Source organism: Haliotis cracherodii, unplaced genomic scaffold (assembly GCF_022045235.1).
Source record: "Haliotis cracherodii isolate W230 unplaced genomic scaffold, xgHalCrac1.p SCAF_2, whole genome shotgun sequence".
Lineage (NCBI taxonomy): Eukaryota > Metazoa > Mollusca > Gastropoda > Lepetellida > Haliotidae > Haliotis > Haliotis cracherodii.
The window spans coordinates 44,805,135-44,831,913 of record NW_027266275.1 but is presented as its reverse complement, the minus strand read 5'-3'; the positions used below and the strand labels follow the sequence as shown (position 1 = coordinate 44,831,913).

At 37.6% G+C, this 26,779-nt stretch overlaps 1 protein-coding gene across 3 annotated transcripts in view; it reads right to left on the bottom strand.

Annotated features, from left to right (window-relative positions):
• LOC139469159 (nucleolin-like) overlaps positions 1–26,779 on the bottom strand; it is a 374,233-nt gene that overhangs the window by 326,996 nt on the left and 20,458 nt on the right. For all 3 annotated transcript variants that reach the window (XM_071251294.1, XM_071251292.1, XM_071251293.1), the window contains exon 2: positions 7,749–7,850. In XM_071251294.1, the coding sequence (XP_071107395.1) occupies positions 7,749–7,850 (102 nt within the window). The remainder of the gene's footprint in view (positions 1–7,748; positions 7,851–26,779) is intronic.

The window sequence follows — 26,779 nt, the reverse complement described above, 5'->3', positions numbered from 1 at the left end:
ACCCCACCATATGTGATGATGGGTAAGGTACATAATTTAACTAAGACAATAAATAGTGGGATCGTACTCGGGGCTTATATCCCATCAAAACGAAAAAGTGTGTTAGTCGCTCCCCTGGCAGAAAACCCAGGTTATATGTTATTGAGTCGTCCAGCATTAAAAAATGTTAGTTTAAATTTGGTTGCTGAATTCAATGATATAAAACAGAACTTGAATGCTATACCTAATCTTTCAATGATTATTATTGAAGTCTTGTTTGGAGAAGCACCGGCAAATGCTTTCGAAAAATTACCAGGTCTATCAATTAAATGGCTCAAGCAACACGAGCGTCGACGTTGCAGTATTATTTATGTAGGAGTATCACCTAGTGTTGTCAGAACTCACCAAATACAACGCAATGAAGCAGGAGATTCGATCAAATTCTCGTACGACCAGTGGTATTAGCGAAGACGAGAGAAGAAAGTTCATAGAACATGGGAGACAACAAGCGCGTCAATTATTCCGTGCCAAAAACCAAAGAACTGGTTGGAGATTAAAAATAGACTGCTTGTTGGATCATATTTAAACGAATGCTTGTTCAAAATAATGGTATGCGTAGGAGTAAAAATGATCGAGAATATTTTCATTACAATTTAGTTTAATATCATGACGATCTTTAAATCGCATCATCATTTTGACATAAGAAAATCCCCCTGAAGTAGCAGTATAGGTATATAAATCTGGCACCAGTGGGGTTGCGGCAGAACCCCTATTAGCTATACTACTTTTAGATATATTTTTGTTGATTTTATTACTTTGTATAATATATTCAAAGCTTTGCTTGAAACGTCTTTATTTTGCTGTTTGACATGTTCGATGAGGACCCGTTGTTGAAGTGTGTCCGAGAATTGTATTTTCAATAACATTTTGGGAAATAGTGCCTGGTGAATAAATTTTTAATCTATAGATAAAAAATGATGAAATCAAATGGAATACGTATTTCAGACATTGTGAAATGTGAAAGATTTAATAAATGAATGATATGACAATTAGGTTAGTAAAATTATATACTATTTTGACGTGACTTGGTCGGTCTACCCTGCGGTGTCACTCGTGGCTTCTTGACCGTCCAACAGTGTTGAAATACATGTACATGTAGTTAAGCTGGTCACCACTGCGCTTTGCGTTGTCAAGCCTTGATGGTATTAGAGAAGGATCCCAGCAAGAAATATCAGAGTAACCTCCCTTTGCTTTACGCTTGACGAGGAAATGAAATCTTTTTTTATTTGAACTTTTTGATGAAATGATCGGCGGTTATAAAAAAAAGGGTAATTTTCATTTTTTATTTTTTCAAACATTTGTTCTTTGAAAGAGCGGCACATCTGTAAACCAAGAAATAAAAAAAGTGTCGCCTAAACTTTATATGATCTTCGATTTGCCAAAACGTAATGAGTGAGTGAGTGAGTGAGTGAGTATGGTTTTACGCCGCTTTTAGCAATATTCCAGCAATATCACGGCGGGGGACACCACAAATGGGCTTCACACATTGTACCCATGTCGGGAATCGAACCCGGGTCTTCGGCGTGACGAACAAACGCTTTTAACCACTAGGCTACCCTACCAGACAACCCCTCATATAAATATTTGCAAGGCTGCATAGACAGACGTTGGATCCACTGACCCCAAACGTCGACGCATTTGCGTCATATCTTCAGACTCAGAATGAACTCCTGCTCAATGTTCTACATTTAACTTTTGTGAAAATGCTGCATAAACACCCTGGCCGAGATCTTTCATTTTAAGGTCAAGTCCACGTCACATTCCTATGTTCCAATTGAAATATTTACTGTTGTTTTAAAATGTAAGGCCTATGCTCGCTTGAAAGAGTCAAATAAACCTCACTTGTTGTAGAATCTGTTTACACAGTTTGATGTTGTTGAGAATGTGCAAACGAAAAGCTTTGGTATTCGTAGCCACGAGAGCTGACAGACATATCGACCGAGAGAAACTGGCAAACAGTTTGAACTACATGTGTTTGAATTTTGTATGAACAATAATGCCAAGTAATTTTTTATTCATTCTTGTACTAGTAAACATGATGATTAGTTTATTTTTGCCAAAATTCATTGCTAAAATTGTCAAAGAATTAATGCCGCTCAAACGAACAATTTCACATTCGCTGAAGCTTTGTGTTGAGTGTAGACTGTGTGTGATCAGGGGAAAAAATCCACGAATTAATGCCATTTCACACCCGTATGAATATTATGAAGTGCGACCTTGCCTCTGTAAAAAAGAGTAAACTGTTTCTTGTCTTTTTAGCTTCTTATACTGAACAACAACAGTTACTTTGACATTGAATACGATTTTATGCAAAGTTATGTTTTTTGCCAAATCTGAAACAATTTCAGTTTGCAAAATGATAAAAGACTCCTGTAAGTGTTCAAATGGTTTAATTTGCCATACTGACTTCAGAAAATGTGTGATTTCATAAAAAAACATGAACATACCAAAATGTCAATTTACAAATCAAATAGCGTGTGTGTCTACCTCTGGTTGCGATGCAAGCAACACATCTTCATCTCATGGAATGGACCAGGCTTCCTCTGGGATATCTGTCCATATCTGTTGGAGCATGTTTCAAAGTTCCTGGAGTGTCTGTGCAACACGTGGTTGACGTGGAAGGTGCCGATCCATCTCATCCCACCTGTGCTCGATTGGTAAGAGATCAGGGGAGCGAGCCGGCCAGGGGATGACATTCACGTTGTTTTGTCTACCACTATCAAACGGGTCCTCTGTCTTGCTGTAATCCCACCGCAAACCATAACGCTGAACCGATTTTCTTCCATGACACAATGATTGACGTAACCATCACCGGTACGTCGGTACACTCGAATCCGTCCATCGCTGTGGCTGAGGTGAAAACGAGACTCGTTAGTGAATAGAACTTGTCCCCACTGCATGGCTGTCCAGCGTAGACGATGTCTGCACCACTGTAGACGTGCTTGACGGTGGTTTCCTGTCAAAATGGGACATCTGGCGGGTCTTCTGGCGGGTCTTCTGGCGACAATCCCTGCACATCTGCGGCGACGACGTACGGTATGTGAAGATATTCCTTGAAGGCCAGGGACGCTTCTTGCAGTCACTGTTGCTGGCTGGAATCGATTGCATAGGTGTGTTGTTCGAATCCAGTTGTCTTGTCGATTATTGGTTACGAGTGGCCTGCCACTGCAAGGATGGTCTCTCACTGCATTCATCTTTTGCAAACGTTGCCATAAATACCAAATGGTGTTTCTGTGGACGCTAAATTGTCTTGCAACCTCATGTTGACTCGATCCTGCTTCAAGCATACCAATGGCCCGCAGACACTCATTGTCGGACAGGCTTGGCATTTCATAATGTTGGATAATTGCCTAATTTTGTTGTTTTTCTGAGTGGTTGTTGTCAGTACGATGCTAAACAATGCATATGGAATCCCGTTAACGCACGTTTTTATACTCATTCTTGGGTAGTGCATAAAAGTCAACTTTTGCATGGAATGCATGCTTTTCTGTAGCAGTTGCATTTTTGTGACTTGATTTCATACATGTACTACAATATTGAAAACCAAACTTTACTTGTTTGAAAAATACACTAAAATATTAGTGTCACAGAAACTTTTGATATTGAGTATACATTTCATTTCGTCCACCCCCTCTCTAGTTAGTTGATGCTTGAAGGGAGAAACGCATGCAAAAAATATGGATGGCGTTTTGCAAATGACATTTGGCGTGCCAATCAACAGGGAATACTAATCACTGGGACACGCCAAGTTTCACACATCAAGTGACTTCGGCATCAGGAGCTTTCAGACAAGTGTGACTTTGCCAAAACACATTGCTACTGGGTAATGAAAACATGAGACACAAAAAATATCTACTTTTATCACTTGAAAATATTTTTAACCATTACCACGATTTTTTACACAACCATTGTCATCCAGATTCCAGATGAAGGCAAGACAAACAATGGGGAAAAAAACACTGTTGCTGTATATATTGTGAGAAATGCAATTATAACTGCAGATATACCATACATCACAGGATTAGCATTTGATGCCATGATAGATAGGAACGTGATGAGCTAGTACCACAAAGTTGTTGACTGCTGCTGTCCATGAGGGACATGATACCTTTACACTTAGATCTACCCTTCTTTATGATGAAAACAGTAGCCTGATTATCGCAATGAAAGAGCACACGCTTTTTCTCCTAAAGATGACCCCAGAGAATACCCGCAACAACGATCGGATAGAGTTCCATGAAGGCCATAGACAAATCACCAAACATACAATGGAGCACTTCCTCCAGCCATTTCTCAGTAAACCAGGCCCCTTGGTAATAGCCCCCATGTCCCACTGTAGCAGCCGCAGATACTAGTGGAAGGGGGGAAAAGTCGAAGTGTTAGGGTTGAAATACTACTAGATGAACTGCATTATAATGACATAGATGGTATTATCATTGCACAAACAAAAATATAAAATTCACATTTATTATTACAAATAACAAGCGTTAAAACACCTGCTAAGCCAACTAACGTCTGACGGTAATAATTTATAATTAACTACAAAGCCAGCTACTGTTTCACAACTGGTTAGAACAGCTTTTTCTTCAGCCTAGACCTCGCACAGCTTCATCAAAAGTAAGCAGTAAATGCATTAAGGAGTACTGCAGGATAAATTGAAAAATATACAGTTTTTCAAATCATGATAACCAATCATGAGCCAATATTTTGATGGTAAAACCTGATTAATTCACTTGGTTGCATCTGGTTGTAAAAGATAATGAATGTGTACCCTGCATGACCTACATTTAGCATTTTTTTAATATGATCCTCAGAATTGTTTCACAACATTGTGTTTTCTCTGTGAAAAGATTCCATTGCTCTGGTGGAATATTTTACCTGACATTGGAATATTTCAGGTGAAAACCTTTCCGATGGAAACTTCAATCTGTCTTCTGACGTATTAATTTAAAAACAGATCAAAGCAAACAAGTAATCATTACATAAATTTTATTGTTTATTAAATCAGAAAATGCAACCATGTTGTTCAATGTTATTACAAAAATAAAATTGCACCTATAAAAGAGCCCAAGCGGTTTAAAAACATGAGACTTTTCCAAACAAGCATGAAATACTCACATCACCCACCAATATGACATGTCCAGTTGTGTGCAATGCATTAGGTCCTGTGAACTATGTTCATTGGACCTTTTAGTAATTGCCTTATTGCAGCACTAAAAAAGTTATTACTGGTGTTGTTTTGCCATCTGCAGATTATGATAGAATATGTAACTGTATTTGTAATGAGTAAGGATGAGGCATATGGACGAACAACTTCTTTATTACAATTAGGAGCGATGGTTTCAGTGTAGGTTCTAACACCATTATCAAGCAAGTGAAGTACAGAGTATGGTTGACAAGAATATATAGTGTTTATACAGTTGGAGTAGGTTAAAGATCAGTTACACTGTTGTATTTGTAATGAGTTGTGTTTCTGCATGAAGTTAGTCAGTGAATGCAACAACTGTGTCCATGACACTTTTGGAGGAACATACACTCAGGCAATCCAGAACTTACCAACAAGAAAAGGAAATGTATTCAATACTGTGAGATGACATTATGTGCCAAATTTGGTTGCGATTGAAACTCGAAATTTTTAAAAAAAATTTAAATCCCAAACTATCAAAAGACACCAGATCACCACTAGATCTATCTATGTGCCAAGTTTGGTGAAGAAATATGGTACGTTTTTCAAGATCAGCCCTGGAAACGAGGACTACCGCCATTTTCAGTCTAAGTCAAAGTCGTTGCCATGTAAACTCAAAAAATAATTTTTTGAAAAATCCCAAATTATCAAAAGGCACAGGTTCACCACTAGATCTATCTATGTGCCAAGTTTGGTGAAGAAAACTGGTACGGTTTTCAAGATCTGCTCCGGAAAAGAGGACTACCGCCATTTTCAGTCTAAATCAAAGTGGTTGCCACGGAAACTCGAAAAATAATTTTGTTTAAAATCCCAAACTACCAAAAGGAACCAGTTCACCACTAGACCTATCTATGTGCCAAGTTTGATGAAGAAATATGGTACGTTTTTCAAGATCTGCTCCGGAAACGAAATGGGACGGAGAGCACCCATTCCTATATCCCCCTTCCACTTCGTGGCGGGGGATAATAATGCAGGAATTCTGCATGTGAATGGTGTGGAATGAGCACTACATGTCAATATAATATGTTGACAAAAGTCCATAATCAGTAAAACAATGAAACAACAATGCTGCGACATGAATTTTGAATGAAATTTGAGTGAAATTGAAATAATTTACCAAATAGTTGCTACCGTATATCGCCGTCTATAAAGCAACCCCACGTATAAGGTGACCCCTCTGTACAAGCTAATTCATATACCCTGTCTATCGGAATGAAACATGTCACCAAAATATACATCATATGCCTTGAACAAATTCAGGGAAACAACACAAGACAAATTTGAAATTTGAGAAGAAGAAAAACTAGACATGATGATTTACCGATTAAATTGTATTTTGTGTTCTGATAGGCATTGTTGTATATGCAGAGATCAAGATTACCGTCTGTATTTTCTCATAAACTAAGCTGCTAGTAGCCATCAGCTGTACACACGTCTCTCGGAATCTTCCGGTGAGTCAGTTAAAAATTACCCACTAATATAACTTTAAAGAATTTTGATACAATGATCAGAAGAATTCTATCTGAATCCATTATTTTATCAGGAATAATTTATTCCAAAATCATGTTATTTGAGTTCAGCTTTATTATATATATTTGAAATAAATTAATAAGCATAGCACTTTTGGCCAGCTGATCGCTATTGCTGGATATTTCGTCGTATGGAACAATCTGACCAATCACCGTTGATGCTCCCGCACTCGCGATAGCGAAAACTTTATTTTGAAATATAGTAGTCAAGTTACAATAATTTTGACTTTTATGCGAGTCAATGTATGGTATTTATGATATTATATATATCCATTCTCTATCCACTAAAGTTTGCTTCAAGGCATCAATAGCGGTAATATGACCATAATTGCTGTAGATAAAGGTGAGTTGTGCGATCTTCCGATTACTTCATATACGAATTCCCCAAAATGAATATAAACAACATTGAATAAAGTTTTGAATAAAAATAATAAAATAGATTACAAACATCAGTCCAGATATATAATGAACTCTTTTTATAACCAGACGGTGTAATTACATGATTAATTTGCATATTTCAGTACAGATTTGTTGACATTGTATTTCCGGTGTTACATGCTCACAGTGTCTTTGTGTAGGGGAAAAATAACTCTTCAACCCTGTGTATAAAATGACCACCATTGAAAGCCCCCTCATTCTATGTACGAAAAACTCGTCTCATACACAGCAATATAAGGTACCAACTTTTTGTTCACATATCATTTCAGTGTCTACCTTTGATTTAGTTTACACATATCTTTCTGAAGAAACTACTGTGTAATATTTTAGAATAATGATAGAAATTTAGTGTGATGTCAGACATGCTCATTAGGTTTAAGGCTCATACATTTAGTCTGTTTTAGGAGAAAAAAAGTTAACGGACAACAGACAGGAGGTAGAGGGACAAAAGGCCATGATCACGGAGGGTGATGATAAGAGGTTGTAAGGTTTTACTACATAATTGAAGTATTTCTAAAAATTTGTTGACAAAATGCTTATATGTGTGTTGTCAATACCTTGTCACTCTCTGTGGTAGAACATGTCTTTCTTTTGGAAGGTGGTGCTGATTTAGGTGGTGCTTTCAAAACAGCTGCTTTTGCTCTGTGAGGCTGAGGTGTCTACAATAAAGGAAATAGTGGTTGGAGAAGTATTAAGCCACTGACAAAATATACACGAACTGATGAAATGACAGTGAAATCAAAATGATTTTTTAAAATATGACTTTTTTAAATTGCAATAAAATCTCATTTATTATATGTCGTATTCTTTCTTGGCACTTCTATCATTGATAGAAGTGATATCAAACGTTTCAGTGGGTTCATATTTGTTTTTTACAACCACGAAATACGCATGCAGAATGGTGAATGAATGGACATATCACACGATATTCACACTCAATTTCATAACTCATTAACATTATGGATGGTCAGCAAGAAGGTGGACATAATGAGCACGTGGGTGTTCAGATACCACATGGTCAGAGAATGCTGTTGCCTAATTTGACACCTCCACCGCCACTGAAAATGTTGGGTGATTTGGCAGATGATTGGGGAACATGGAAACAGGCGTGGCAGTACTTTGTGATTGTTTCACAACTAGATGAGTACCCAGTGAATTATCAAACTTAACTGCACTCTATAGAAATTGATGAACTTACAGGGTGAGGACGTTGACCGTCCTGAAGCTTTGTTTGTAAACAAAGGAGTGAGTGAGTGAGTTGGGTTTAACGCCGCTTTTAACAGTATTCCAGTTATATCACGGCGTGTCAGCTTAATGTGGGAGGAAAGCCCGAAGTGATGCAGGTCTCCGACGTTTACCACTTCGGTGAAACCCACGAGCACGGGTATGGTGCTGACAAACCTAGAAACATAATTGGGGCGAACCGGGATTAGAACCCACAATCACAGGTTTCTGGCGTGCCCAACGGACGCAATTCTGCACAGCGAATCGCGGTGCCTTAGACAACTGGGCCACCTGTGTCCCCTGTAAACTAAAGACGAAAATTCCAGACCTTTCTCGGCTCTGCTCGATTTATTCTGCAACAGAATGTTCTGTTCCAGTGACCACAACACGGGTGGAGGCTTATCATGTAACCGCTTTTTTCTCTTGTTTGTAAACAAACACAGGCCTCAAAAGTTGTGGCTAAAACGTTTGCCAATGCAACCTAAATTTCAATTTGTTTACAATCAACAATTCAGAGGTCGCAATAGACACAAAAATAAATAACTTGATTGACATTTGCTACGCCATTTTCTTATTGCCACTTTTTTTCTGATTGCAATGAAAATTTCGATAGCTCTATGCAGCATTACAAGAATTCAGTTAACGCTAAATAATTTTCTTGTATGCAGTGCATCGAGTTTTTGAACTTCTGAAATGTGTAGACCATTCTGTTTCAGCTGACAAAGTCTTAGCAAAAGTACTGCGTCATTAAGCAAAAAACAATAGTTGTCATTAAGTAATGAATGAATGCTGTTCAATAATAGTAAGAATAGTAAGGCTGTTCGCCTATTGCTGATGCTGTGTTGTGGGGTGTGATTTCATTTGTCTGCTGTTCCGTTCTGGTTTGAGAGTTGTGTGCACCCGATTCATATTTTTTAATGTAACCACGTGCTGTCCGTGTTGTTGACAAACTGCTATGCCTTGCCGATGACAATGAAATGATAGACTGCCATTAAATGGTCTGAATAACTGCTGAGGACTTCTTCGTCTTCTTTTCATGGTCCCACAACCCAGATATATTGTGCCTTATTATGAACTTGGACAGTGATGACACTGATATGCCCGGTGAAACACGGTCGCGTTCGCAAGACGGACACCCCGTCCGGTTTTCATTCAGGCGCAGACGACCACCTGCCTATTTGTCAGATTATGTAGTTGGCATGAATCATGAACTTGATGAAATAATGACCACACGATCGGAAATAAGTGTGGGAAGTGCACGTACTACTAGTTCTTCCGTTTTGTCAAGACTAAGTGCTAAGCAAACTGCTGAACTTGAGGCAGTAAAACGTAAACATGAACTTGATGAACTTAAGAAGCAGTTAGAAGAAGATAGAGATATAGCTGTTCACATTAAGCATATGGAGGCTGAAGCATCTGAAACTAGACATGAGCTAGAGAGATTGGAGAGAACTATAAAGAAAGAGAAGGAAAGTAGGTTGTCACAGGTTGCTAAAGAAAGAAACTTAAGAGAAGCAGAGAACAGGTATAAAGAAGCAAAATTGATTTCATCAATGATTGACCGTGGTGATAAGATAAAGGAGCCAGTAGTCAGTGAGACATCCTATCCCAGGGAACTTAACACTGAGGTAACATACCCAACGCAGTTTACTGATCAAGGTGAACCAACCACTGATAGACATATCAAACGTGAAATTGAACATTCATATGTAGACCATAATCACACTCTCCGTCCAAGTGCTGATGTGTTTGCACCTAGACAGAATAAGGATTCCCATGTCAATCAATCACCTGCCATTGTACCTCAGCCCACACTTGCTTCAGATGTTCCCAGTGTTGAATTGCCAATGAATGCCATGCTGATTCCATCTGTGTATGGAATTCCGAAACCTACTCTACCAGAATTCAATAGTTGCAAGGAACGAGACTTTATCTTACTGAAGATGGCACTTAGACATTAGTTGATGTGCATCCACACCTGACTGAATCTTACAAGTATCAACTATTATTGGATAAACTTGGTAATAAACCATGACAGCTTGCTGTGGCCTTCATGTTTCATCCTACTCCTTACACAAAAGCTGTGCAGGAGCTGCTACGCACATGTGTCAGTGCGGGCCAACTGATTCAGAGTGAGACAAGTGCCTTGCTTAACAGTCTACCAATTAGGTTTGGAGATTATGATGCCTTTGAGAACTTTGCCTTATGTATACAGTTGTTAGTTGGGATGTTGAAATCCATGCAGAGTGAACTGTATTGTGCTTCACATGTGTCAACTCTGATCACCAAGCTTCCACATGGGATGTGTGACAACTTTACAGAGTACTGTATCAAACAGGGACTGTATGATTCTGGTTCTAATGCAACATACAATTTGACCCATCTTGCCAGTGGTTACAGCTAAAATCAAGGACCAAGAGATTATCTCATCAAGCAGTGCCTAGGAGTGCCTCCATGAAGTCTGATAAGCGAATGTCTCGACGTACAGTTGTCTCTAGCCAACAAAGGAAACAAGTTCTGCATCAACATTCTACGCTCAGCAAAATGCTTCAAATGGCAGACAACAGGGTCAACAGCTCAAGGTCAAACCAAAGTACAAGGGCTACTGTCCTAAATGTATATCAGCTGATCATTTTCTTAATACATGCCCAGAGTTTAAGAAGGTTTCTGATCTGGAAGTTGAATCTTGGTTGAGAGATTGATGTTTTCGATGTGCAAGAAAACATAAACCATGTCAACTATGCACCGAGTTGCATCTTACTGCCCTGCATGAAGGCATTTGACTGCACAGAAGGTGATGTTTTCAAAGAACTCTTCCTTGTCTGCACAAGTATATCCTGATCAGCCATCCAAGCCCTTTAGTGCCATGTTGAAAGTTGTTGAGGTTACTTTGTACAGAAGTAGTATAGGTGATGGGGGTTCTGCCGCAACCCCACTGGAGCCAGATTTATATTAGTCTGGTCATTCTGTAATTTAACCTCAAGAAAATTGCAAAAGAATATTTTACGACTGTTTCCTTTTAATTGAATGTATTTGAGTTTGTATTAAAAAGTCTACCAAAATCAACCTTCGGGAAAATGGTTAATTCCCGCATCAAAAAAGTTAAAAACCAACGAGGAGAATATGGCATCTACGGGTCGCAGTACATCAAGAAGAGCTCGCAAAGGGAGATAATTCATAGTGATCCTGCTAGTGCCTTGGAAAATATTCAGAAAAAAACAACGATAACGGAGCCGTATTATTTCATGGTAAGTTGACAAATACACATTTATTTAAAAATGTAATTAATAATGATGAAAATAATAGCAGTTGGCTTCCAATACATTTCTAACATGCCCATCAACCATAAATTGTGTCGCGTCGTATGCTATGAAACTACAGCCGCACCAGCAGAGAACATGTGTGTTAAACACGACCGATAACCATATTCCTTTCTTTTATAAATTCATCCAACATTGTTACAATTATTAGAAACATAATTATGTGAAAAATTATATGGAAAAGTGGACCCTCCTTGATAAAATAAAAAATGTATGGAAGCCCATGAGTGACATGATGTATAATCATTTGCGTAATGCGTACGTAATTTGCAATTCACTAAATTCATTACGTTTTACAACCAATCTTGACAATATTGATATCGGAACAAGTTACCTATTTCTAAAACACCCGATATTGACATTTCTCGTCTTGAGTGCATTTGTTTTACTGTTTAAAGTCACAAAATTAACTCTTTTAACCAGCTTGTAACTTTTTTTTTGTCTGGGAAATTGGTGAAAAACGGAACCAGGAAAATTCAGCAAATGCAGATGTAATTACTTGAAATATATAGGAATTTAAACAACTATACTCTCTTTTGGCACGATGCTGTAAGACATTTTTCTTCTTTCAGAATTACGGCTACCATTCTGGAACGGCATGATCTCAGACAACAGCGCCAGTGGATTCTGTCTCCGTTTCTTGACTTGAAACTAAATTTGTAGCAGGAGTAGACCAAATACTGTCCCCAAAGATTGTTTGGGATACAGCGAGGCACTTGTGTGTTTATTCGCCAAAGGCCCGGGTTCGATTCCCCACATAGGTGCAATGCGTGAAGCCCGTTTCTGGTGTCCCTCGGGGCAATCTCATTAAAATCAAATCTTTGTACTCGCTACCGCCCCGATTACGTTTCTAGGTTTGTCAGCACCATACCCGTGCTTGTGGGTTTCACCGAAGAGGTAAACGTCTAAGACCTGCATCACTTCGGGCTTTCCTTCCACATTAAGCTGACACACTGTGATATAACTTGAATAATGTCAAAAGCAGCGTCAAACCCAACTCACTCACTCAGGTGCCCCCCGCCTTGATATAACTGGAATATTGCTAAAAACGGCGTAAAACCATACTCACTCACTCACTTGAGCGTTTGCCATATTGCTATGCTATGCAATAGTCTATGATTATCTTCTACTAATACTCAAATTAAATAGATTCACTCACTAAAATAAATGAATCTATAGTCAGTATAGCCTGTGTTCACTCAGCATATCAGCGACAGTACTAGATAACCGGCTGACATGAGTTTCGCCGGGGCCCCTTTCACCAGAATAGACTATAGTCGGCCAACTACCCATGCGTTACCAAGTTCCAGTTCTTTATGATATTAACATATTTATTTCCATAAAGTGGAGGGATTGGCAAACAAGCAAATTTTGCTTATCTGAATGCCTCTCCCAAACATGATACACATACAAATTACAATGTATTAAAGTGATATGAGAAATAGCATACATGATAAAATTGACAATAAAGATGATTATTGTTCTGTAAGTGTTTTATTACTGGATTATCTTTCGAAACTACAGCTACGTTATATTATTTACATCTAGCACAACAACGTCACAGTATCATATATACTTGCCGTAAAAGGCGACTGTGCTTGTCGTTAAAGGCGACGGGATGGGGTGGTCAGACTCGCTGACTTGGTTGATGCATGTCATCGATCCCAATTGCGTGGATCGCTGCTCATGATGTCAATCACTGGATTGTCTGGTCCAGACTCGATTATTTACTGGCCGCCGTTATATAGCTGCAATATTGCTGAGTGCGGCATTATACAACAACAACAAAATTAACTTCTGAAATATGCAACCAATATACTTACTTAAACGAATGAGTGTTCAACTATCAGTAGTTGTGAATAAGCATCGGGGTTTATAAAAGTTGGGATTTATACGACGATAGTTCGGTAATAATTTTCTTTCAAATCTAAAACAAGTACACTGGAACATATGATATTCATTTCCCCTTGTACGCGAGTCACAATTCGGGCAGAGTCTCAATCAAAGGAACATTCTTCCACGACCCGTTTCTACGGACAAAATAGTATTACTTGTACGAAATTGTAAAACTTGTATTGAAGGACACTTGACTTATCAAAATCATCCATTGTCTTTGGAATTATATAAACGTCAAAACCTGCATCCAAATAACATAAAATAGCAAATATTTCATTCGGAGGCTTGGAGGCTTGCTCATTGTAACCTCAGACTGTCACTGGCTACAATTATTAATGGCTACGTATGACTGCCTTCCCCCCCCAACACACACACACACACACACACACACACACAATTAGGTGATTTCTTTCACAATTAGTACATTAAGTTCTCAAAATGATATATGAAGTGTGATTATCTTACATTTGAATATAATATCTATGACTTCATTCCAATATTTGAAATTCTATGGCGACATTTAACTTCTCGGCCACTCTTCATATATGTCCTCTATTTGACCTTGAACTATTATAATGAATTAAATTGTCCCTGTGATATTTTTTTATAAAGTAAATAAAAGTTACCCAGATAGTTCTTTAATTTAGTTATATTAGAAAGAAAACTATAATAAATTTGAATCTCTTCTTACAAATATCCAAGAATACAAAAATACGAATTATATAGGCCTATATCTTGTGACCTTGAGAAAGGTCATTCCCATGAGTTGATTTGGGTAGACTTTTTTTTCCTGAAAGCTGACATGCTACCAAATAACATAAAGTATGAATTAATTCTGTTGCAATTTTCTTGAGGTTGGCCATTTATTTCGACCAAAATGACCAGACTATATACCTATACTGCTACTACAGGAGGAATTTTTTTACGCAAAAATGATGATGCGTTCACTGATCGCATGATGATCAAGTTAAATTGGCTCTAGCTCACCACTACCTTGAGCCAATCATTGATACCATTAGTACAAAAACAATGATGAGATTAAACTAAATTGTAATGAAAATATTCTCTATTATTTTTACTAATATGCATACCATTATTTTTAACAAAGTGATATTCAACATTTTTACTAAGTTCTTCGTTCATTTTACTAGGAAACCAGACTATATACTCTTCTTGGTAATTGGAAAGAAACAATTGATGACCGTATTTGGTTGGTTTGACATCATTGATATAATATATACCTTGTGGTAATTCTCTCCATTTGATAATTTTGTCCCTGAGCATAAATGCTTCAATAGCTTTTTCGAGTTCTTCCTTTGTTGGTTTGTAATTCTCCATTATTATATACTTATGTAAGCAATTGTCTAAATGAATATATGATTTTATGCAGTCCGATATAACGATAGTAAGCAATCTATTTTTAATCACCAACCAGTTCTTTGGTTTTGGCACGGAATAATTGACGCACTTGTTGTCTCTCCTGTTCTATGAACTTTTTTTTCTCGTCTTCGCTAATACCACTGGTCTTACGAGAATTTGATCTAATCTCCTGCTTCATTGCGTTGTATTTGGTGAGTTCTGACAGCACTAAACGAAACTCCTCCTCGGATATCTTACAATCAGCCATTGCTGTTGAAATATGGTCCTCAATGCTTTTCAACTTTGCTTCGGCGAGTATCCGAATATTATCATGTTTTAATGCTTTCTTTTGCAACTTAGAGAGAAAGAAATTTTATAGTTATTCCTGCCAGTCCTGAGACTCTGGCAGCTATTTCCATGCCAAGTTCGATAGGCACAGCGATTATAGTTGATAACAAGCATGAAATACTCACATCCCCCACCAATATGACATGTCGGGTTGTGTGCAATGCATTAGCTCCTGTGAACTATATTCACTGGACCTTTTTGTAAATGGCCTAATTGCAGCACTAAAAAAAGTTATTACTGGTGTTGTTTTGCCATCTGCAGATTATGATAGAATATGTAATTGAATTTGTAATGAGTAAGGATGAGACATATGGACGAACAACTTTTTTATTACAATTAGGAGCGATGGTTTCGGTGTAGGTTCTGACACCGTTATCAAGCAAGTGAAGTACAGAGTATGGTTGACAAGAATATATAGTGTTTATACAGTTGAGTAGGTTTAAGATCAGTTACACTGTTGTATTTGTAATGAGTTGTGTTTCTGCATGAAGTTAGTCAGTGAATGCAACAACTGTGTCCATGACACTTTTGGAGGAACATACACTCAAGCAATCCAGAACTTACCAAGAAGAAAGGATATGTATTCAATACTGTGAGATGACATTATGTGCCAAGTTTGGTGAAGAAATATAGTACAGTTTTCAAGATCTGCTCCGGAAACGAGGACTACCGCCATTTTCAGTCTAAATCAAAGTCGCTGCCATGGAAACTCAAAAAATTTTTTTTTTTAAATCCTAAACTATCAAAAGGCACAGGTTCACCACTAGACCTATCTATGTGCCAAGTTTGGTGAAAAAATATGGTACGGCTTTCAAGATCTACTCCGGAAATGAAATGTGACGGACGGAAGGACCAAAGGACAGAAGGACGGATGGACAGCACCCATTCCTATATCCCCCTTCCACTTCGTGGCGGGGGATAATAAACCAACACCAGCTACACCGAGTCCCATGCTAGCTGTTACAAGCACAGTGTCAACTCCGTCGAGAGCATTCACGGCTCTGCGATACTTTTTATACAATCCAAGTCTCAACTCCCTCTCCTTCTCTATTCGATGTTTTATGTCGCTTATTTGATGTAATCGAAATCCATCAACAGTATCCATCTTTTCATCGAGCGCTGGATATAAACCCATAGTGTATATTATTATTATATCATATAATAGTCTTTAATTGGTCTTGCTTAAATGTTTTGAGAGTATACATCAGGGGTCCGGAAACCGTCATATGCGCCGGACATGTCCGATTGGGAATCTCAAATGTCTGGTTTAAAATATTGCTTACCGGACATTTTCAAAAGTATTGTCCGGACATTCTTAAATTTTGACCGGACATGATCAACTGTTAGGACTGAGCAGTTTCTGTCTGCAGTTGCAACACAATGAAGATTAACTACACTGACAAGCTTTGTTTGTTTTGATTGCTGTAAATACATCGTACCTACATGATAGTCCAATCGGTCAATCACTGTAATAGGCAATAAACAGAGTTGACACTGATTAATCGAGGATTAATTACTGAGAACATCTTGTAAATTTGAGTGAAAGGTGTTTACAACTGTACATAAATACCTTGCATCATCGATGTACCTCATTATCCTCACAATGCTACGATACGTAACCTCAGACAAGTAGCGAAAGCGTGACAATAGCCAGTCGACCGATGCAGATCAGTCGAGCGGATCTGCCAAACCCTCAAAGTCTGGACGATCATTTTGTAAGTCGTGGCTAACGACTTTCACTTGGTTGACATACAATGAGGATTTGCAGATTTTATTGTTTTCAGTAGCTAGTCCTATATTGAATCTTGATTGACCGCCATTTTGCTTTCTCGGACGATCGATGTCAAAAAATTTTATGGTCAATAATTAAGTACAGATGAAAAAAGTGTTCAAATAACTATTGCTATCAACGATATTTTAGTATTTGTGATTAAATTATCTGTCTTGTTTTTAAAAAAATCTTTAGTTTAAAAAAAAACTTTTCCCGTGAGGTCACTTGATAACCAAATATGGGATAATAGTCTCGATCCAAATGTTACAACGCGTACACTTGAGAAGACTCATGAATATAACTCATGAATATTAATTAGACCGTTCGCTACGTTAACAGATCGTTATTATAACAGAAACAAACGTATGTTTTCCATGTATATCTAAAATGATATTATTTGTTATTAATTGTCCGGTGAATTAAACAATTTAAATTGAAACAATTCATAATTCATCATATTATGAATACGTAAACTTGTACTGTGTGAAAAGTCGTACTAAAATATGCTATCTGAAGGGGGCGTGGCCTAAATGCAAATGTCCAATTGGGATTTTAAATTTTCCGGACCCCTGGTATACATCAACCTTACTAAATGTATATCATACGGCATGAATATCTTAGTAAGAGAAATGCTGTCACTTTTAAATAATTTGGACCCCCTGAATGCTGCAACGGGTGATGCTCCCATATAAATAATACTGCAACGTTGATGTTGGTGCATCTTCCGGTGCATCTCCGAACAAGACTTCAATAATAAGTGTAGAAAGATCAGGTATTGCACTCAAGTTCTGTTTTATATTACTGAATTCAGTAACCAAATTTAAACTAACATTTTTTTATGCCGGACGACTAAATAACATATAACCCGGGTTTTCTGGCAGGGGAGAGACTAACACACTTTTTCGTTTTGATGGGATATAAGCCCCGAGTACGAACCACTATTTATTATCGTAGTTAAATTATGTGCCTTACCCGTCATCACATACAGTGGGGTTATGACGATATTCAGTAGCCACTCGATTTTTGCTTCGATCATAGTCCATTTATTATCATCGTTGCAAGAAAGATTATACGAAGTGTTTTTATTGAGTCTACTAACGTCGACATCGCTTAAATCTCCTAGATTACCTGTGAATGTAACTTCTTTCCGCTTGCATACATTATCTTGTAAGTGTAAAGCGTATAACTTGCGCTGAAGAAAAGGAAATCAGCATCCCATTCCCATCCAAGATTACAAAAGTATATAGTCAAGGAATGCTAGCGTATCAACAATGGGATGAGATTAAAAAACTCCCTTCTATAAAACAAAGCCCAGAAGTTAACGCGCTCGCGAAAAATCTGTCTCTCGGGGATGTATCGATGGGTGAATACCTCACCACGAAGTATGCGCTATGGCTCGACATGCGAACCATGGACGATGACCAATTACACGATAGTGGACGGAGAATAGAAAATGCCAGCAAGGGTGTCAGGAATCGGCTGGTAAATTAAACATATATTTGTACGTGATTATACAGAATGGAAGATTCGTGCAAGCAATCTATAATTAATCTTTTACCTAAAGAACCGCACTGCGCTATCATCTGCGAGCAAACGGGTTGTGCTAAAACAGCTTTTATTCTAGATACTTTAGAAAGTCATTATCGGGACGTTTTCGATCATATTATTATTCTGTGTCCGACTATAAGCGTTAATAAAACATACCTATCGAGAGATTGGGTAATAAATGACGATGGGGTGTACAAAGTTGATCCGAGCGATCGTTTACAAGACTTCTTACGAGTATGTCAGGAAAAATACAAAGGAGAATCAACCCTTTTCATAATAGACGACTGCAGTGCGAGTAAAGAACTCACCAAAAAGAAAGATATGCTTTCATATTTAGCATTCTCAGATCGACATACTCAGCATAACAATTGGGTACTTACTTAAAAATACAACTCTGTCCTGAAAGATCTCAGAGAGCAGACCAAATGGGTAGCTTTGTTTCATTGCAAAGACCGAGATTCATTCGAGGAATGTTTACGCGAAAATGATGTTATTTATACCAAGCCCGAACGAGATAAAGTCAGAAAACTGTTAGCTTCAACGAAGCACTGTAAACTCGTATTAAAAACCGATCAACCAGCTGCTTATGCAATTGCTTAGCAAAATTATAGCAAAAAAAGCAAAATTATAGCAAATTATAGCAAAATTATAGCAAAAATATAGCAAATATAGCAAAAATACGATATATTGAACATTAGCGGTGATTATGTAATAATGTGGTTTGAAATCCTAATTCTTTTGCAACAGTTTATTATTACGAGTTGTATTGGATACACCATATTATATTATGTTAGACTTAAATATCTCCTTAAGTATTACATTATGGAATGCGACGAACTCATCGAACAAATGCTCAAAGAACCAGATCAACATACAGAAGAACATACAGATAAACATAGAGAAAGACTCGCTGCTTTGGTAGCCGTTGGAAAATGTTCCCAATATTTGGGGGAAAATTATACCATCGAAAAAAATTGATAACATGACCGATGAAGAAATTAAAAAACTGTATCCGTGTTACGAGTCTAGACTGGGAGCTACCATGACTAAAATAATAGTTTCGGCTATGTTACTATGTACAATCACAACAGATTGTGAATGAGGAAATATCAGTAATTGCGAAATCACAAGCCAGAGTTACTAAGAACCCCAGAAAAATCGCCGCTGGTAGGAAGGGTGGTCTAGCGAGGAAGGCGAAACTAATGAATAATTCAAATATTGAACATAGTCGTCCGATTAAAACTTGGGCACTAGGAGTTGTTGCTATAGCGGTGGTATGGTTGTTTTATAAGACCGGAGAAGTCAAAACGTCACCCCCGATTACACAACAAGAAGTTCATTTAGAGGTTAGCCCCCATATAATGCTATAAAAAGCATGACTACTCCAGTTACAGACGGTAAAATGTTGGTAAATGCAACGTATCATTCAGCGGTGGTCAGCAGCTTGGCCATTGGCTATGCCCATATAGTTAAAATGATTACTAAAGCCACACAACCCAAGCTAGATTTTAATGGTTATGATATCGGTATGATCATTCTTGATATTGGATTAGCAATGGCTACAAAAGATATGCTCATCAAACAAGGGCTTATCCCAGAAGACATAATGAAGTAATTAAACATTTGAATATTTTATATTATTGAATATGGCAACAATTGCGATGATGGTCGGTGGAGCTATTGTTAATGCTCTAGCTTTTTCAGGGTAATTATTTATTTTCTACTCTGAGGGAATCAAACGCTAAAGAAGTTGAAGAGGAGCGTAAACGACATACAGTAAACTACGGTTATAACGAACACGCTTATGACGAACTGACGGAAATAACGAACTTACTTTTTGGTCCCGACTATTTGCTGAGTTATGCTGTATATACTGTAAACAGCTTTATTTCTGCGCCATTAAAATATTGCGAATACCACACCAAAGACAATACTGCGACGAGATATTTTTGATGGTTGCCATGTTGAGATGACCCCTCGATTACCAAACAATAGACAGCTTCTCTCCGAAGCTAGTTAATCTGAGTTGGCCGGAAAGTTGACCAGTGTCATGAAACTGATTCACGCAAGATGGCTTGTTTCCTGTGTGGACAAAATTGCAAAGGACACTGACGCAATCAAGTGAGGTTGGAAGAAGGCAGGATGACTGTGAGGTAACAGTGACACTAATTGGTCTGTTTACACTGTCACTTGTGATGTATTGTGTGACCATTCTGCATTCATTTGTGTTTTTAACTTATAGAGTAACTTGTGGTTCTGGTTGATTATTTCAACATTTGATGACGTGTTGCAATGAATAAAGTATGTATGTATTATTTATACTTATTTTTGCGTTTTTAATTTTTGCGATTGAGTCTCATTCGCAAATCTCTCAATAATAAAACGGTCGCAAAAAAATTCCCTGTTTACAGTATGCTTATAACAAACTACGCTTATAACGAACTAAAATTAGTAGTCCCTTTGAGTTCGTTATAACCGTACTTTACCGTAATAAAGCATTAGAACAACTCGAAGCAGCCCAGTCACAATGGGCCAGGCGCAGAATGGAGAGATTAGATTTTATTAATAAAGAAATGCATAAGCAAGGACATTCAATTCAAACGTTTAAGGATGTCGAATCTGCCATGCACGAATACTTCCTCGTTTATGAAAAAAACTTGACCCAATACAGAGACCAACAATAAGTCAGTTTTATACACCATCAGAGGAACAAAAAAACAGAGAGATAGCATTTATAGCTTTGGGATTGACTGGTGTGGCTATTTTAGGTTATACAATAACTACACATAAACCATGATCTATCAGCCATGTCACCCTGACTGCTAATCCATAAGTAGCGTTGACTGGCTGTTAAGTTATGTCAGGCTGACTGTTGTGTATTTTTAGCTACACATAAGCTATGATCTATTACGTATCAACTAATCTATAAACAGCGATGACTCACCAGTGGAGATGTGATTTGCATTTAGACAAATGATATGATAGATGTATAACCATGAATCTGTGCAGATTTACACTCGTGTGAAAAAATTCAATGCAACCGATGTTCTGTGGGTATTTACTGTGGTATCCACTCTTATTACATCAGGCAGGGAAACATTAACTATACATTATTATTTACGCTAGGAAGAGAGATTACATCAACGAGAGGAATAGGTTGGGGAGAATATGTATTTAGATATATGAAAAACAACCATTTAGAGATTTGACTCATTTTGCATATACCATTAAATCACAATGGTTTTTGTCAGAGAGTTGAAGGCCTTGGCAAAGCAACATGGTCTACATGGATATTCTCGAATGAGAAAAGCTGAATTGATCGATTTACTCGGTTTGGAATACAACAAACCCCAGACTGTTAGAGAACTCAAAGCTCAAGCAAAAAACAGTGGGCTGAGAGGTTATTCTCGAATGAGAAAAGCTGAATTGATCGCTTTACTAGATAATAATCAATCCGATGATGTTGATAAACCCACTGTTGATGAGTTAAGATTTGTACCAACAGCCGGCATTGGTAAATATCTAAGAGGTTGGAAGATGGATATTTATTCCAACATGGATGTTAATCATGTTAAGCCTATCATATCGAGTAAAATTAACGAGGAATTAGATGATTTACATAGTATAAAATACCGGCTGACGATTAAAATGTCATTGAGTAAAAGTAGCACAGACAATAGCACTGAATATACCGAGCCATAAAAAGCCATAATTAATGTAAAAAATAAATCCAATGACTGTTTCAGAATGATGATAAGATCTGCATTGTTCCCCATAGATTCTAAAATTGCAAATAGACCTTCAAGCTATCCTCAAAACTATGGACTCAACTTTGATGGCATAGACGAACCCACACCAATATCACAAATTGATAAGGTGGAAAAGCAAAATAATTTAGCTATAAATGTTTTTGGACATTCCGAAGGAATTGTTGTACACAGGATAAGCTCCACTCCAGAACATATTCCCAGAATCAATTCATGTCTGATCGAAAAAGATGGGAAATATCATTATACATGGGTAAAGAGTTTAAACAGGCTATTATACAATCAAACAAATCATAAGGAAAAGAAATATTTCTGTGAAAGATGCCTGCATGGGTACAGCAGACAAGATCTATTAGAAGCGCAAAAAAAGACTGCAGAGGTGTTGGACAGAATGCTACCAGGATCGATATGCCTAAAGAGGGAAAAATATACTAAAATTTCAACATTATTGTAATCAAATGCCAATACTGTAAGTAATTTAAGCTGACTTCGAAGCGCTTATCAAACCTATAGAAAATACCAACCGAAGCAATCAAAACTCAAGAACATATTCCTTGTGGGTTTGGATATATAGTTGTAAGGTATGATGGGAAAACAAACCCGCCTGTGATTTATAGAGGTCCCGATGCAGCTGGAAAGTTGCTAGAATATCTACAAAATGAAGAGAGAATAATCAGGGAAAATTTATCGCGTCAGAAACCCATGTGTATGACGAGGGATGATTGGAGGTCCTATAAGAAGTCAACGAGTTGTCATGTTTGTAATAAACCCCTGAATGGAGATTCCGTAAAAGATCATTGCCACGTCACGGGTAAATATCGGGGAGCCGCGCATAACGAGAGTAACTTGAAACTAAAAATGAATTCTCAAACAATACCCATCCCCGTTGTGCTTCATAACCTTAGAGGATATGATTCACATCTCATTATGCAAGCTCTCTCAAAGAACGACGGCGGCTTAACATGTATTCCTAATAATATGGAAAAATACATATCATTCTCGTTGACTAAAACTATACATTATAGGGACAAGGATGGGAAAGCCAGAATATAGCAAAGTAAATTCATAGACTCCTTACAGTTTCTGTTATCTTCCCTGGACAATTTAGCTAATGCGAACAATCCCGATGACTTTGCAATAACAAATCAATATACTGATCTGTTAACTCGTCATTTGTTGTTCAGAAAAGGTGTATATCCTTACGAATATATGGATGATTGGTCAATATTCGACAAAACTAAATTACCACCTCTTGAATCATTCTATAGTAACTTAACAGAATCTTAAATAACCAATGCCTATTATGAACACGCTCTGACGGTGTGGGATAAATTAGGTTGTAAGAATTTAGGCGATTCTCACGATCTGTATTTAAAAACCGATGCACTGTTACTCGCCGACATATTCGAGATATTTAGAAAGACATGTTTAAAACAATAAGGCTTGGACCCGGCATGGTACTATTCCAGTCCCGGACTATCGTGGGATGCATTGTTGAAGAAGACCGGTGTAGAACTAAAACTACTCACCGATTACGATATGCACTTGTTTATTGAGAAAGGATTAAGAGGTGGTATATCGATGGTAGCGAAAAGGTATTCTAAGGCTAATAATAAATTAGTGGAAGGATATGATCCGAGTAAACCCGACACGCATATATTATATCTCGATGCCAACAATTTGTATGGATGGGCTATGAGTCAACCTTTACCCACGGGTGGTTTTGAGTGGGTCGATGATATCGAAGAGAATGATATCCATAATATCAATATGAATAAAGTGTACATACTAGAAGTTGACTTGGAATATCCAACTTCATTACTTAAAGATCATAACAGTTATCCGCTAGCTCTTAATTAATTAAGATTAATGGTTAACAAAGATTGGATGTCGGAATATCAACACTCCTTGATGGGTAATAGCAGGTTAGCTAATGTAGAAAAACACGTACCAAATTTGATGGATAAGACAAAATATATAGTTCACTACAGAAATCTTGAGTTATATCTATCATTAGGTATGAAACTAAAGAAAATACACAGAGTTCTAAAGTTTGATCAAAGCCCTTGGATGGAGCCCTAAATAAGGTTGAACACAGATTTAAGAAAGATGGCTACTAGCGATTTCGAAAAGAATCTATATAAGCTCATGATTAACTCAGTATTTGGTAAAACTATGGAGAATCTAAGGAAGCGTGTTGATGTTAGATTAGTCAGATCTAATGAGGAAGAAAGACTCAGGAAACTTATAGCCAGTCCGGCTTTTAACAGAAGCAAGATATTTGATAACTCCTATAGCAGAGTATGTCGGATTAAGACCTAAGATGTATTCTATAAGGAAGTCCGATAATGGAGAGATAAGAAAAGCTAAAGGCGTTAAGAAGTATGTGGTAAAAAAGCATATCAAACACGAACAGTATAAAGAAGCATTATTCAATGGTAGAACGTTCAAACATGAGATGAACTCTTTAAGAAGTTACAATCATAGGATATATGGATTAAGAATGAACAAGACATCATATCCCCCTTAGATACAAAGAGATGGATTGATAAGGATGGTGTAACTACCTATGCTTATGGTTATTTAGGGTGGTAATACAGTATCGTTTGGAACTATGAGCAACTCTTCTTGTACAAATGCCCTGCCCGTTCCATCTTTAAGATAATAAAGAATAGGCTCTCCTTCTTTCATAACCAATCGACTAATGTTATATGTCTTGAGGGACCAAATCGAATCGGTTGCGCGACGTAGGCCTCCTTCGAGTTCACCGGCTGGTATAAATATCTTACGCTTACTCTATCCGGAAGTTTTTGTTCTTTGCCTCTCCTCCGTGCTGAAGATTTCGGAAGTCACAGATTTCATTTTAATCATATCGGATGGTTTCTTCCCTATTAATCTTGTTACTTCATTATTCAGCGCTGATACAACAGCTGATAATCGTGTCACCCATTCTGTTGATCTCAATCCTTCCGATTTCATTTCGATCCCATACTGATAGCCAAACAAACGTTCCGCAAATGTCCAGTTAAATCTTTCAATGATAGCTTGACTACGGTGGGCCTCTTTTTCATCACGCCTGATTTCGACATCGTGCTTTGTTCACAGTTTAGTTACCGATCCCATAAACTCGCAACCAGGATCTACTTGAAATAGCTAGGACCATTTTAGTGGTCAGCACATTAGCTACTTCTGTTGAATCTTTCAAGGTTAATGGCTCAGCCTCTTTGTAGCGACTAGCCACATCCACAACGGTTAAAGCATATTTATACGTTTTGCGTCTTACCTTATCATGGGGAAGAAACAAGAGATCAGCCTGATGAACTTCATTCGTTGTAAAAATATCAAACTTCTTCCTCGGGATATAACACGGTGCTGGTAAGTATATTTGCCACATCACTTGTTTCTTTAACCAATCCTTGGCTACATCTTTAGATACCTTAGTCGCGGTGGCTTATTTTTGTATTGCTCCTATACCTTTCCAACATCCTCGTGGGCTATAGTAAAATTTATCCATCATTAATTAATATTGATGTTTCTTTTAATACGAATCATGACGATCGTTAAATCGCATCAGCATTTTTGCATAAAAAATTCCCCCTGTAGTGGTGGTATAGGTATATAAATCTGGCTCCAGTGGAGTTGCGGCAGAACCCCAATTACCTATACTACTGCCTGAGTTAGTAACTATACCATTTTCTCCAGCGCTTGTAATCAGCATCCCATTCGACTCATTTTATGTGAGACTAATCACATTAGGCTTAAAAAAATTATCATTGAGGCAGCATACGCTGTAATACCCATCAGGTATAATGACGGGAGTGGTGTAATCACCAGCATATAGTTGCAAATCATTATTTCTTCTCGCAGAACTTATATTGGTCCATTGCGGGTAATATGTTACATCGCAGATAGCGAATTCAAGTTGTCCAGCTGAGTTATCAATAGTATGAAGCAGTTGAATAGACTGACCATTTGTTATTCCTGGGAGTGTGACATACATATTAGATATACAATGATACTATATCATAACTTAAATATGAAATCGACTTACATTACTAATCAGTCGATTTTAGTAAGTGCCTCTGGTGCTAATTTTTTTGTTAAATTCCCTTATATCTTTGAAAAATATAGGGTCACGGCAACTAGCCATAAAATGGTGCACGATTGGTTTCACAATCTGATGCAATTTTGGCAGAATCAGTTAAACTTTGCCATATGGTGTGCCATAACAGGATGTGGTGTATCTCTTTATGCCCCAGGATTTGAACTAAATTAGTCTGTTTTATCATTTCACGTTTACTATCAGATTAGACGTATACTTAAAGAAATTAGTGCCCCATTACTGCAGGATCGAG